The 16,010-nt window shown below is 39.9% G+C and overlaps 1 protein-coding gene across 1 annotated transcript in view; it reads right to left on the bottom strand.

Moving 5' to 3' along the window:
- Positions 1–16,010, bottom strand: part of srrm3 (serine/arginine repetitive matrix 3) — a 73,167-nt gene that overhangs the window by 33,384 nt on the left and 23,773 nt on the right. The window contains exon 2 of the mRNA XM_026240615.1: positions 3,375–3,622. Coding sequence (XP_026096400.1) covers positions 3,375–3,622 — 248 coding nt within the window. The remainder of the gene's footprint in view (positions 1–3,374; positions 3,623–16,010) is intronic.

Here is a 16,010-nt window from a genome sequence, read left to right as displayed (position 1 = left end):
AATTGTTTAAAATGAAAAAAAAAAACTGACTTTTTTTTATATATACCCCTAACATGCTTGGTTATGTATATTCTTGTTTATACAATATTCTTGGTTCTACAAGCTCTCAAATCTCATTCAGATTTGATCACGAGATTCACATTAAATAAAACTTGAAGTGATGCATATTCATGAGTCACGTTTGAATACACATAAATGAATAATGAACAGAGCAAGTTTTTCAGCAAATAATACTGCTAATACAAAATGACATATGATTTTTTTATGCAGAGCAAGATTCATGCTGGCTACGGTTATGCTGCTTTTTATTTCTTGTATGTAAAACAGCTTGAAAGATTTTTTCTCATCTCATTTGCATTGCAGGAATGAAGTCATGCGGGTTTGGATCGACATGAGGGTGAGTAAATGATGACAGAATGTTATTTTTGGCTGCACTGTCCATTTAAACAGCCTCAGGGATGACATGTGGAGGTCTCTTGTACAAACAGAGTTTAACTCAAGAAAACCAGATCTTCAGCAAACTCTACACAGAGCTCGTCTGACTTTCACAGAGATGCACGCCGTCTGCCGCTACTCACAATGAGACAAACATATGACGTCTCCTAAAGCAGAGCACAATTAGTCATCATGCAGTGTGTGTGTGTGTGTGTGTGTGTGTGTGTGTGTGTGTGTGTGTGCGCGCAGTGACAGATGGCTTTTCCACCACCCTCCTCCATCTCCAACATCCTGCTCCACAACATCATCATCAATCTAATAACTATTACTCAGAGCTTCTAACAAGCAAAACACATTTCCACTAATAAAAGGATGTAGAGAATGAAAATAAAGATGAGATGGTCTTCATACTGACTTTATACAGACAGACGTGCAACGCTTGGGAAAGTCATTATTTACCTAATTCCACTGGTTGGTGCTACTGGTGCAGAAATTACACAGTTCACTTTTAAAGGGACTATATTCTATTAGGTTTTTGACAAGCATTGGTTCTATTCTATTCTATTCTATTCTATTCTATTAGATTCGATTCTATTCTTTTCGATTCTATTTTATTCTATTCCACCCAAAAATTAAAATGCTGTCATCATTTACTTTCACTTCTGTTATTCCGTGTTGTTATTGACAACTAAAATTAAAAATATAAAAAAATAATTTATTTACTGAAATAATGCTTAAACAAAATGAAATATAAATATTGGTTGCAAAACATAAAAATAAAAAAGTCCAACAGTAAGCACATAACAAACCGACTAAAACTTAAACTTAAATTAAAATGAAAACTAAAAAAAAAAAGCTAATTCAAGAGTTATGTCTTATTAAAGCTAATTCAAAATATTAATATTAATACTATAGTAGAATATAAATAATACTAAAATATCTCTGGACCTCATTGACATTTACATTTTTTCTTTACAGTTTTATTGTTGTTTGTTATGGTTATATTGTACTGTATATTTATTTCTATTTTTTTTCTTCTTTTTTTGTATATAATGCTTTTGCAATATTATATAAACACAATAATGCCAATAAAATCATTTTAAATAATAATAATTAAAAAATAAAATAATTAAAGGTTCATTTTTGGGTGATCTATCCCTTATCACTTATAATAAAATCAAGGACACACATTTTCATTCAAACTCACTTTCTTCGTTCTTCCACTAGTAATCTAGTGTTGTCATGCGAGCTAATGTTTATAGCTGTGCAGTGATACACAGTACACTAGAGCTCCACTGGATTAACCAATCAGAAGACAGGACTGCAACAGTAAGTCTACACATGGAATGCCAAACTAAACCAAACATGCTTTCCTCTGTTTCTCTGATGTGTGTTGATGAATGGAAGCAGAAATTCAGGCCCCCTCAGCACCTCATTCACTGAGCATTTAAGCACGTTAGCAGATTTCTAATCCTGAACTGCAGCAAATCTTTCATCAGCTTTCTGAGCTTTCATCTGCGGTTCCCCCGCAGCGGTGTTTGTGTGCTTTATCACCATCGTTCATTCTGCCTCAAGGTCACACAGCTGCTGTTTAATCAGAGAGCTGCTTCAGAAGGCCGTCTGACGCGGGCCGAGCGCAGACGTCTGCAGGATTAGAGCAGATGTCAGTCAGGCCACATCACAAATACAGCAGCATTACGGGACAGTTGCTTTACTGCTTCCTGCCGCGCTGTGGATGCCCAGAACCGGGATTTTAAAGAAGGATTCAAATGAACTGAAAAGCACAGAAATTTACAAATCTGTTTTTTTTAACTACAGGAAAGGATGTATTTATTTAAAACCATTCAAATAAAAGTTTGGGGTCAGTAAGATTTTGTTATTCAAAGAAGTCTCTTATGCTCACCAAGATAAAGCACAAAAAAAAAAAAAACACAAAAAAATATAAAACCTTTGAATTGATGCACTGCCAAGACAAAATCTGACCACAGAAGAGGACTTGGTGGAAATATTGAGAATGCAATTGTGAAGTATACAGTATATTGTGCTCTGACACATTTCAGAATGCAACAATCCATAAAATCAAGTCTTTCTGTTCTGGTATTTGCTTAGTTTAGATCTCAGTGCATGAAACACCAGCGTTGCATTTCTGCTTCAGAAATAATGCAGTGACTACTTTAAATAAAACAGCAGCAGAGCAAACGATGCACCGTGATTTCATATTCTCCTTCATGTCTTTGTTGTTCATGTGACGTCCCATGCATGAAAAAAAAGTTTACTTTGTAAATTGCAAATATTGTAGTACAATTTTTTTTAAGATTATTGGATTATTGAAAATACTGTTTCTGTGTTTCTACTTCAATATTCCATATTTTGGTCAATGTGTTTCTTGCCATTTTTTTTAATTTTTAAAAAAAATGAAAATATTTTAAATATGTGCAGTGAAAAAGGTGAAGCGAATCAATGTAAATGGCAATAATATATATATAATATATACAATTTATTTGAAGCATATTGCAAAATATTTATTTATATGCAAATTCAGACAATGTTTAGAATTTGGGACTGACTTTATTACATAAACTTTAGTTGGAATAATGAGTAAAAGGTATAATTTTGAATTATGTTTAAATTTGACTTTATAAACTGCTTATTTTTCCTGTAAGCACAAAGATAATGCTGAATGTAAAATATAAAGAGACTTATAGTATTATGTTTTTAAGTGCATAATCAGCTTTATTTCACTGAAGGATTTCAGAATTTTTTAGAAATTCTGTTTTAGATTTACCTTACAATACCAGCAATGGTGAGTTACTTACTGTATGAGACATTTATGATGCTGCTTTGGATATAGTTGACAACAAGGCGGCATGCAAGGTTTTGGAACCTAAACACACACACACACATATATATATATACGGTCCTATCAGTGACTCACTCACCCCTCTTCCTCCATCATCTCCTGAAGCTCCATGCATTTCAGCTCCACCCTCCTCTTCCTCTCATGGTCCAGAATCTCACGGTGAGCCTTCTTCACCAGGACAGGCTCGGCAGGGACTCCCTCTTCCTCCTCCGGCTCCTCGTCAGCTTTGGGATGTGTGGCTGTGGGGGTCTCGGGCTGTAGCGGGACCCCGTTAGCGGCGTCCTCAGGGGAGGGAACCCTCGCCCCATCGTACATGGCCACGGCACTCTGACAGACACAAACACAGAGACACCAGATTAACAACGATTCAGGAAGTACATCACAGACCAGAGCTGTTTTAGAACTATGACTGAAACTAAAGGCATTCACCAAATAAATATGTTTTCTTTAGTCACAATAAAATAAATGTTAACAGGAATAAAATCTAATATAAAAACATACATTATTAAAAAATATTTTATTATTAAACTTTAAAGTAAAAAATAAAAATGCAAAAAAAACAACATAAAAATAACTGAATTGAAAATGATAATGGAAAATATTTAAATAAAAACTAATTCAAAATATTTCTAAAAAGCTAAACAGTATCTTTTCAGTATTCATATCTTGAAGAAATTAATCCTTTTATTCATCCAAGGATGCATTATATATACCAAAAGTGACAGTGGAAAAAAATCCTTTTTTTTTTTTTGTTTGTTTTACTTTCCATTGATTAAAAGATCCTGGAAAATTAAATGCATCATGGTTTTCAGAAATATTTGACGATGCACAACTGTTTTCAACATTGATGATAATCAGAAATGTTACTGGAGCAGTAAATCATTATATTTTTATGATTTCTGAAGATCATGTGACACTGAAGACTGGAGGAATGATGCTGAAAAAAAATATAGCTGTGCATCACAGAAATAAATTACATTTGAACAGATTTTCACGTAGAAAACACTTTTTTTAAATCGCAATAATATTTCACAATATAAATGTTGTTCCTGTATTTTTGATCAAACAATTGCAGCCATGATGTGCAGAAAAGTCTTCTTCCCAAAACATTAAAAAAAAAATTACCAGCCACAATCCTTTAAACATCAGTGAATAATTAATGTAAATAAAGCCACCCAAACAACTGCACCATCACATTCAGACCTCACTGACATTAAAAAGATGACAAAAACTATAAAGAAATAAGACATGACTGTTTTTTGCCCTCATGATATCAACACAAGCACAACAGAGACATGCAAGCTTTCCATATCTTCAGGACACAGACTGCACTTGCATTCATACAGAAATCAGGAGCAAATGTCTCTTTTCATAGTTTGCCTTCATTAATATAAGCACAGTCCATTGCCACATTAAAATCCGGCCAGTAATTCCCATCCACATAGAAGATATTCTCACCTAAATGAATTGGTGTAATAAATGGCAGTATTTTTTGCTGAGACGATTGAATCATATTGGCTGCTGGCAATATACCACAAAAATGAGAAAGGGAGCGAAGCGTCTGGATGAGATCCCAGAAGCTGCGACTAATGGTCTCGTATTTCAGAATAGAGACTGAGTTCATTCTGAGCACATTCACTTCATCACTGTCACAGCCAGCGCTCTTCCCTGCTGCACGCTCACATTTACACAAACATTTAGCTGGATCTCAAAGGCATGTCTGAAATATCTGCTTTATGTAGTAATATACATATCAATTATTATTAAAAAACATTTAGCTGATCTTGAAAATTATATATGTTTCATTGTTTATCCCATGAATTACAGTAGATAAATAAATAAATAACAAATATTTCTTTCTCATCTTATTAAAGGGCAGTTATTCAACAGTGTGAAATATATGTAACAATATTCTTTTTTTAAAAGGAATTCAATGAACATTTATTTTGATAATCAATTAATGTTGAGCTGAGCTACAGACCACACCCTTTCTGCCCGGGTGGTTTTGGTGCTAGGTGTGGCACCCAGCCGCAGATAGTTAATTAGTCACCAGGTGGGAAGGATCTAGTGATTTTAAGGGAATCAGAGTCACTCACAGGATCGAAAGCAGGTTGGCAAGATGTGTGGAGAAACTGGGCCTGAAAAGTGATATTGCAGGACTAAAGCTTGTTTGAACAAGGAAGGAGTCGGTGAGCATTTGTTTGTAAAGTGTGGTGGATTTTAACATTTAAGTAAATCATGTAATTATGCTTAAGGAAAAATGTGTTTAAATGTTATGAAATCATGTTTGGATTGTAAGCTAAAGTGTTAAACATTTAACATTTATGAAGGTAGTTAAAAGAAATGTGTTAAGATTTTTAAGGAAGCTGGAAGTGAGAAATTGTGGTTTTATAGATTAAAGCTGTTAGAGTTTAAGGGTAGAATTATTTGAGTAGTGCTTTAAAAGTGTCTTCAATTTATTTGGGTGCTCTAGATATGGGGTTTTTCTTTCAATGTATTTTCAAGACTAATTTGTGTTTAAATTTAAGTATTTGATCCTGGGTTTTGATGCTTTAATATGGTTACTTGGGTTTATTGTATATTTTCTTGATTACTTGTATTTGTGTTTAAGGTTTTTTACCTGCTTTTGGCCATGGCAACTTTCAAATAAAAGAAAGAAAAGAAAGAATTGATTCCTGGTCATTGAGTAAAATCCAGTCCAAACCTTCAAGAGCAAGCATACCCTTTCAAGTGGGGGAAATTGCAGGGTTGAACTTCACTAGAGTGAGGGAACTTGACAGTAAAAAACCGCTGTGAAGACTGGAACAAAGAATCCTGAACAGCAACCAGCCAGGCCTGATAAAACAGGAAATCCTCTCACCCAATCCTGCTGAAAAGATGGCTGACTCAAAGACACTGGAGCAGCTAAAGAGCAATAGGACATCCGCAAAGCGACAATTCTCACGGCTGGCTAACAACGTAGTCCGAATGTATGCCATCACACCTGAAGAGGAGCTCAGGGACAGTTTCAAAAAGCTCATAATTGAGGCCAACAAGGTCATGGAAGCCAATGATGATGTAGGGGCCCAGTACCTTGTAGAAGCCGAGTTGGATCCAGATTCCGAAGGAGTTCCCAGGTTGAATGAGCAGCAAAAGGCCGACATTGGGAAAACCGCAAGTGAGTGCGAGATGAGGTTGAATGAGCTCAAAGAGCTTATCCAAAAGACACTCTGGACCAACTTTGGAGAAGAGGAACTGACAATGGCAGTGAAGGCTGCGGAGGAGGAAGTAGAGAGGGTGGTATCCTTTGGAGCTGGTGGAAATAAAGAGGTTTATGACTTCATGTTTGATTACATGGAAAAACTGGTTAAGAGGGCAAAAGAGCTGCACGCACAGTGGAAGTGTTGGGCTCCTGCTGCTGAACGACAAGGTTTCCAGCTGCGGGTCAGAGGTCTTGAGCAGATCATCCCCAAGTTAATGTCAAGAAAAGCTGAGTTCATTCAAGTAAAAGCTAAAGAAGACGCCGAAAGAGTTGTGAGTGCAGCTTCTATCAGCTATCCAACAGCAGCCATTAGACTGAAGCCTACTTCCCTCCCCAAGTTTACTGGCATCAGGCGAGACTTTCATCGCTGGAAAAGGGACTGGGAGGCCCTCCAGAGGCAAGGAGAACCCACTGGGTCAAAAGAAGTCAAAAAGTTTCAGCTTCTTGACAGCTTGGATGAGAAATTAATGAGAGATCTTCGATTGATGACCTATAACACAGCAGATGACATTCTTCGTGTCCTAGAGAATCGGTTTGGAAGCCAAACTGCGATTGCTATTGAAATAGTAGAGGAGCTCCAGAGACTTCCAGCTGCAAAATGTCACCAGCCCAAGAAAATTGTTGAGCTCATCCAAGCCGTGGAGAAGGCCCTTGAAGACCTGAGTGACCTGGGTGACACTGGTGCTTTAAAGAATCCTCTGGTGACAAAGTCGATTGAAAGTAAGCTTCCAGATGCACTGAAGAAAGAGTGGCTTCTTTATGCAGCTGAGAGAAGCAGTACTGACCCAGAGAACCGCTTCGACTATCTTCTGGCCTTTCTCAAGAGTCAAGAGAGCATCTACGAACAGCTGGATCAATTGAGGGATGAAGAGCCACTGAGGAAAGAAAACCGGCCTGAACAAAGGCAGGCTAGGACCAGAGCATCAATCCAGTCAAGTAGCAACCTCTCAGGATGTGTAATCTGTGGGGACATCAAGCATAAGAAGAAACTGTACTTCTGCAAAAGGTTTCGTGTGCTCAAGCTCACAGAGAAGAAGGATGCGGTGCGGAAGCTGGGAGCCTGCTGGAAATGTCTGGAGGTCCATGACGAGGGTAATCACTGCAAAACTTTGTTTCTGTGCAAAAGTCCTGATTGTAGAGAGCAGAGAGTTGCAGACCATCACTATTATCTGTGTCCCAGTGCTGAGGTATCCAGAGACAGTACAGCTCAGAGGAGGAGAAAAACCACAGTGGGAGGTGAGAGCTGGAGGAATTACACCGAGGCCCAGGAGGAATTCTTCAGAAAACTCTCACCTGAATTAGCCAAACAATGTCGGGATGCATTCTGTAACACGGCAGCGAGCACCTCCCATCTTGCAAAGAGTCATTCAAGTCTTCTGGTAGAGAGGGGCCTAGCGGAGTGGCCTGTCATCATGATGCTGTTGGAGGTAACCGCAAATGCTGGGCAGAAAATTGGAACCCTTATCGACCTAGCTTCCGATACAAATTATATCACCCATGAGGCAGCAGGTCGGCTCAATCTCAGAAGTGAAGACATCACACTTGTAGTCCATGGTGTAGGAGGCATGAAAGCCTTTGTCAAGACAAAGCGGTACCTCCTGAAAATTCGGGTCAACACCTTAAGAGGCACTCTCAGATCCCACCAGCTGGTTTGCTATGGCCTAGACAGCATTGCAGACATTCAAAGACATGTGTCTGCTAAAAAACTACAAGAGTTCTTCCCAGACATTCCACTCAGTGACCTGGCAAGGCCAAGGGAGATCCACCTCCTTGTAAGTCACAAGGAAGGACAGCTGGCTCCGCAGAAAGTCCGCACTGTGGGGGACCTTGTGTTGTGGGACGGACCAATGGGAAAGACCGTTGCTGGAACCCATCCTGAGTTGTTTGAGGCGGTAACTGTTTCAGCCCACACATCGAGAACGCATTTCGCAAGGTCTATGAGAACTGCTGCGGTAAAATATGAAGAACACCCCTGCGTGATTCCCATTAATCGTCAACAAAGCCAGCAACTTCAGGGATTCAGTTGTGGGACTACTACGTCTAGCTTCCTCGAGTGGTGGAAATGGGATAGCATCGGTGCTGGCTGCATCCCAAAATGTGGGGGTTGTCGCTGTGGAAACTGCCAGCCAGGCGGCAAAGAAATGACCCTCGCAGAAGAAAGGGAGCTGGAGGTGGTAAAGAATGGGCTAACATATGTAGTTGCTGATGAGCACAGTGAGACTCCTCACTGGCACGCCAGGTACCCCTGGGTAGAAGATCCAGCCACATTACCAAGTAATAGGTGTGCAGTTGAGGCAACTTTCCTCAGGACGGAGAGGCAGCTGACCAGGGAGCCGGAGTGGAAGGCTGCCTATGCTGCTCAAGTTCACGAGATGGTCGAGCGTGGGGCGGCAATGAAGTTGCCTAAAGATGTCCTTCAGACATGGACTGGCCCAGTGTGGTACATTAGCCACCTCATCGCACCCAACCCACACTCCGTCACAACTCCGGTGAGACTGGTCTGGAACAGTAGTCAGAAGTGTAGAGGTGTGAGCCTAAATGACCTCCTGTTAAAGGGCCCCGACGTCTTAAATTCCATTCGTGCTGTGCTTCTCAGGTTCCGGAGGGGAGAGTTTGCAGCTTTGGGAGACATAAGGAAAATGTACAATTCAGTGTGGCTTGAAGATCGGGAGGTGCATTTGCATAGGTTTCTGTGGCGTGACTCTGAAGAGGAGGAGCTTGGCATATATGCAGTCACAAGAGTAAACATTGGTGACAAGCCAGCAGGTTGTATTGCTCAACTCGCCATGAGAGAGACCGCGAATCTCCCCCAGTTTAGCCATCTTGAGGAAGAACGTCGGGTGCTAGAGGAGGACAGCTATGTTGACGATATCTTGACCTCCCATAACAACTTGGACCAGCTCAAAGTGATCACAGAAAATGTGGAACAGATCCTGGGAGCAGGAGGGTTCAAGTTGAAGCCGTGGGTCTTTTCTGGTGAAAGTAGGAGGGATTCTCTCGGAAAACAGGAACAGAAGGCTACTCCAAAGACTGTAATCCTGCCAAATCAGCTCAAGGAGGAGGACAACAAAGCTCTTGGCCTCGGCTACACCCTGGAGGATGACAAGCTTCATGTTATGGTTGGTGTAAACTTTTCAAAGAGGAAGAGAAAGATGAGAGTTGGCCAAGACCTTCAAAAGGAAGAGGTGAGATCTCAGACGCCAGACCCACTGACACGACGAGAGTTGCTTAGCCAAGTTTCTGGGCTGTATGACCCAGTTGGTCTGACGACGCCTGTAAAGCAGAAAGGAGCCATTTTGGTTCGGAGAGCATTTCAAGAGGCCAAACACAAATGCAGCACTGTCAGGGACACTTGGGACCTTGCGCTATCAGAAAATCTCAGAGAAGATGCCATCAGCCTTTTTGAAGAATACGTTGAGCTGAGCAAAGTCAAGTTCCCTAGAGCCTTGACACCAGTGAGTGTGACAGCTGAGCCTGATGCAATTACCTTTTCTGATGGGAGCGATCATGCCTATGGTGCCGTCCTGTATCTGCGGTGGGACTGTGATCAAGGTCCAACAGTGAGGCTGGTGGAGTCTAAAGCTAAACTGGCCCCCCTAGACCACAAGGGGGAAGGAGTCAAGGCAGAGCTATGTGGAGCAGTATTCGCCGCCAGGTTAAAGAGGTACTTTGAGCAACATAGCTGAATTCAAGTTAAGCAATGGTACCACTTTGTTGATAGTCAAACTGTACTTTGTTCAATTCAACGTGAGAGCTATGGCTTTCAGACCTTTTTTGGCAACAGGATTGGAGAAATCCAAACCAGCACACAACTTCAGGATTGGTGGTGGATTCCTGGATCCCTGAACATCGCTGACATCATTACTCGTGGGTCTGGCCCAAAGGAGTTGGCTGAAAATTCACCATGGCAGCAAGGACCAAAGTTCCTGAGTCTACCGGTTGAGGAGTGGCCGATTAAGTCTGCAAAGGATGTATCTGTAACTGCCAGAGAGAGTGTTGGAAGGATGCAGAAGAAATCATTTGCTGCGGCTCTCACAAGAGCTAAGGTGAAAGAGGCACTAAACCTGGAGCATCGAAGGCCACCTGCTGGGGCTGCTGTCCGAAACCTGGTGGATGAAGGACGGTTCAGCAACCTGACTCGTCTGGTTAAGACCATTGCCTGGGTCTGGAGGGCAGCAAAATGCTTTGCAGCTAAAAGTAAGATCCTGGGAGCTCCAAAGTGGGAGGCAGTCTCATCAGCCAGGGTCATCACTACGATAGAGCGCCAAGATGCTTTAAGGGATCTGTTTCTTGCCACACAAGAGGGGGTGACCTTTCCAGCAACCACAATAGACCGGCTGGTAGTCTTCAAAGAGGAAGAAACTGGGTTACTGGTTTGTGGTGGTCGAGTCCAAGCCTTTAATGAAGACCAAGTTAGTGTCCCTCTTTTACCTTGCAGCGCCTGGGTCTCAACATTGCTTGTTCAGGAAGCTCATAGCAAGGGTCACGAGGGTGTGGCTGCCACTCTATTGAAGGTGAGAAAGAGAGCATGGGTCATCAAGGGACGAATAATTGCTCGAAAAGTCATTGAAAATTGTGTGGTCTGCAAGAAAGCCAGAGTGAGAAGATGTCAGCAAGTTATGGGTGATCTGCCTCAAGAGAGAACCAGGCCAGCATCTCCATTTGAGTTCACAGCCGTTGACCTGTTTGGACCCTATCAGGTCAAAGATGATGTTAGGAAAAGAGTAAAAATGAAAGTCTGGGGAGTTGTATTTTGCTGTATGGTCAGCAGAGCAATACATACGGAGCTCACCAACACAATGTCAACTGAAAGCTTCCTGATGGCTTATCAGAGGTTCACCGCAATTAGAGGCCACCCTAAGACGATATGGTCTGATCCAGGGACTAATTTTGTTGGTGCCAAGTCTGTTCTGAAGGAGTTGTATCAGTTCCTGGACAGCCTGGATAGGTCTGCTGTGGAGGATACTTCAGCTCAAAATGGAACTGACTGGCATTGGAAAATTCTGCCAGCTGATTCACCTCATCGGAATGGCTCTGCGGAAGCAGCTGTTCGGATTGTGAAGAAGGCGTTCCAGAGTCTGGGAAGAGAGTCAGGGCTCTGTTTCAGCGAGCTTCAGACGACTCTTCATCTTGCCGCTAATCTGGCAAATGAGCGGCCCATTGATGCCAGGGTGCAGAGCCTTGAAGATACAGTGCAGTACGTCACGCCAAATACACTTCTGCTGGGACGAGCATCATCAAGTGGTGACTGGAAAACATTTGACTTTGCAAGCTATCCCTATAAGAGACTTCAGGAAATGCAGCATCAGGTCAACAAATTCTGGAGATTCTGGAGCCAACTTGCTGGTCCTAATCTTTTCGTGAGGAGCAAGTGGCACACTGCACAGAGGAATGTCGCAATTGGAGATATTGTCTGGCTCTGTGATCAGAATGCATTGAGGGGCCACTTTAAGCTTGGAAGAGTCATCAGTGTAAATCCTGATTCTAGAAACATTGTACGGGATGTGAATATTAGAGTTGTGGCAAGCTCCTGTATTCCGGAGGTGAGGCCTGTAACATCAGCATCCAAATATCCTACATCCAAGCATCATGTCTCCAGCATTCGGAGGGACCTTCAGTCCACAATTCTTCACCGGGATGTCCGGCGGTTGGTGGTCCTACTGCCAGTGGAGGAGCAGGCAGGGAGCCCAGGAGGACATCTCTGACTACTAGTTTACTGTGTGTGATCTTTCCAGCGGTTTCCGTGGGAAGATCGAGTGGGAGGTGTTGAGCTGAGCTACAGACCACACCCTTTCTGCCCGGGTGGTTTTGGTGCTAGGTGTGGCACCCAGCCGCAGATAGTTAATTAGTCACCAGGTGGGAAGGATCTAGTGATTTTAAGGGAATCAGAGTCACTCACAGGATCGAAAGCAGGTTGGCAAGATGTGTGGAGAAACTGGGCCTGAAAAGTGATATTGCAGGACTAAAGCTTGTTTGAACAAGGAAGGAGTCGGTGAGCATTTGTTTGTAAAGTGTGGTGGATTTTAACATTTAAGTAAATCATGTAATTATGCTTAAGGAAAAATGTGTTTAAATGTTATGAAATCATGTTTGGATTGTAAGCTAAAGTGTTAAACATTTAACATTTATGAAGGTAGTTAAAAGAAATGTGTTAAGATTTTTAAGGAAGCTGGAAGTGAGAAATTGTGGTTTTATAGATTAAAGCTGTTAGAGTTTAAGGGTAGAATTATTTGAGTAGTGCTTTAAAAGTGTCTTCAATTTATTTGGGTGCTCTAGATATGGGGTTTTTCTTTCAATGTATTTTCAAGACTAATTTGTGTTTAAATTTAAGTATTTGATCCTGGGTTTTGATGCTTTAATATGGTTACTTGGGTTTATTGTATATTTTCTTGATTACTTGTATTTGTGTTTAAGGTTTTTTACCTGCTTTTGGCCATGGCAACTTTCAAATAAAAGAAAGAAAAGAAAGAATTGATTCCTGGTCATTGAGTAAAATCCAGTCCAAACCTTCAAGAGCAAGCATACCCTTTCAAGTGGGGGAAATTGCAGGGTTGAACTTCACTAGAGTGAGGGAACTTGACAATTAATGTATTATGGTAGATAACCATCCTAAAGAATGTTTCTATTTTATTAAAGAACATTATTCAACGTTCACAGCCCAAAAATCTCACACACAAATTATGTTCAATGTAACAATATAAGGTAAATTTTTTAGAAGGTTAAAAAACATTAATTGTGATAATTAATTAATATTTTGATTATTTCTTCAATTAATTAAAGTGGATAGAACATCCTTTTTATTATATGTACATTTATTATTATTATTAAAAATGTAATGCTATTAAAGCCCAATATTCTTGAAAAACTGTGTGCAATATTCATAACAATATTATGTAAAAATGTAGTGCATTTTATTCCACAGCCTACTGCAATGGACAGTTATAATTCTATTCACTGATAATTCTTCACACCATCTTCAAATGTATGAATGTGGGTTATGATATAAATGATCTGCAAAAAAAAAAAAAAAAATTTAAAATACAATGTGAATTAACTGGACAAACTGGGGAGATTTGGTCTCAACAATCTTTTTTTACTAAAAAATATGCATAGAATTGTTTAGATTTAGATTTAGAGAGTGAAGTATTCTCTTTTCTCTTTCTTGTATTAATAATCACACGTCAGAGCTGGGTGGCTAAAAGGCTTTGATTACAGATGCTTGTTTTCCAGCATGATGATGGAGGATGGCGTTCTTCATGTTGTGTAGCACGCCGTGGATTGTGGGTAAAGTCAGGAAGCAGCGTAGAGCTGAACAGGTGGCGGAACAGCAGGAGAAATCATCACTGAATTCATTACACGCTACATCTTTGCCTCAGATATCTGCGCCTCCCCATACATCTCTGAATGATTTCCCTTTATATTCATTGGGTCTTCTAACATGTGACCTTCGGTGGCTATAAAAGCAGTTTCACAGCACATGAAGCAGTCTACTGTACACATTTATTCACTTCTCACATACTAAATGATATTTAAGTGCCCATCTCTATTAAAGTGAGTACAGACGAGCTGTGAATTACAGAGAAAATGTCAGAGACTAACCTGACCTTCATCATCATTTAAATAAGTCATTTCTTTGATAAACTACACCTAAAATGTTCATACTACTTAACATATATCACTGAGGTAGTTCTTATGCAATACTGTATATACTACCATTAAAATGTTTGGGGTCTGTAAGATTATTATCTATTTATTTTCTCATATTCATCAAGGATGCATTGAAGACATAATGTTCAAAGTAAAAAATAAATGCTTCACAGTTTCAGAAATGATCAGAAATGTTTCTTGTGAGCAAATAGAATGTGACACTGAAGACTGGAATAATTATACTGAAAATTCAGCTGTGCATCACAGAAATAAATTATATTTTACAATATATTCACATAGACAACAGCTATTTTCAATAGTAATAATATTTGACACTATTACTGTTTTTACTGTATATTTGATCAAATAAATACAGCCTTGGTGAGCAGAAGAGACTCTTTTTAGACCCCAAACTTTTAAAAGGTGCTTCTCCACATGCATATGTATCTGCACATACATATAAATCTTAATTTTTGGATTATTAGAGGGAAAACATAGCACAGATGTCTTCCTGAATAAACAGTGTACTGTTAACTCTCTCTCTCTCCCGAGTATAATTAAACACTGCTGGATATGGTCTCGCTTTGCTCCCATAGTCTCTACTTCATTGTAATTTGTGCTGACTCCTTTAACTCATACTCAAAAAATGCTGCTTACTTTTGAGTCAAAACTGAACAGTTAAGCTCTTTAATGCAGTCAAAACTCTAAAAAGCACAGGCTACTTCATGAGGATCAGCATTTTCCTGGGATACTTGGAGACTTGCAGAGCAAGTGAACTTTAACAACTCAAGAATGACTGAACAAGAGACTGACATCAGTCAGAAATAAGCTGAGCACACAGGCACTCTGCACTAGCATTTTCAACAACATTAACTAGATTCACACATTTTATAAAGGAAAATGCAAAAGTCGCCATTATGATGCTTTTTAGATGTTTTTAAAAAAGTCTCTTCAGCTCACCAAGGCTAAATCTATTTGATCAAAAATACAGTAAAATTGTAACATCTTATTACAATTTAAAATACCTGCTCTCGATTTGAATATATTGTAAAATGTAATTTATTTTGATGATGCAATGCTGAATTTTCAGCATCATTACTCCAGTCTTCAATGTCACATGATCAGAAATCAGGCAAAAAAATGTAATTGGTTAGAAAAGCAATTTCAGAGAGAGAGAGACAGAGAGAGAAAATTGATTTCTTCATGAATTGTCAGTTTTTCATGTTAGAAGCTAAAACGTGTTGCTATTAATAGTATGGATACTGTGGTCAGGTTGCATCGCCTAATAACTTTCAGCTCTAGAGCGACCTGCCGACCTCCAGGAACTGAATCAGTGTCAATGTGAACTCAGTGTGCACCAGATAGTGGGCGGCTGGTCAGCAAAGATGAAGACTACAGCACAAGTCACTTTCTAAACCCAGTGGGTGTTGATAAACTCACAGAGAGCGCTAGTGACCTGGAAGAGTCAGTCTTATTCTGCTCTTGTTTCCAGCCTAAACGAATAAATATTTTGCTTTATATAATTCACATGACTAAAAATGATCCCAGTTTCCTTATATAAACATATACATATATATACATATATATATATATACATTAGTTTCATATTTAGACGATCATCAAAAATAATTATTCCTAAAGGCACTTTTTGCCTTTTCCCTAAACGTCATTCTGCTTCAGCCAACTTAATGATAAATCACGACTATGAATCATTACAATGATGATTAATGGCCGGAAAAAGAAAAAGGCATTTAGATCTTGATCAACTCAATGATTCTTCATTCTTCTGCTTCTCTGAATGCAAAATGCATGATTTCTGCTGCATGA

This window comes from Carassius auratus, linkage group LG30F, assembly GCF_003368295.1.
Source record: "Carassius auratus strain Wakin linkage group LG30F, ASM336829v1, whole genome shotgun sequence".
NCBI classification, from domain to species: Eukaryota; Metazoa; Chordata; class Actinopteri; order Cypriniformes; family Cyprinidae; genus Carassius; species Carassius auratus.
Note: the sequence above shows the minus strand (reverse complement) of the source record. Positions and strands in the feature narration are given on the sequence as shown.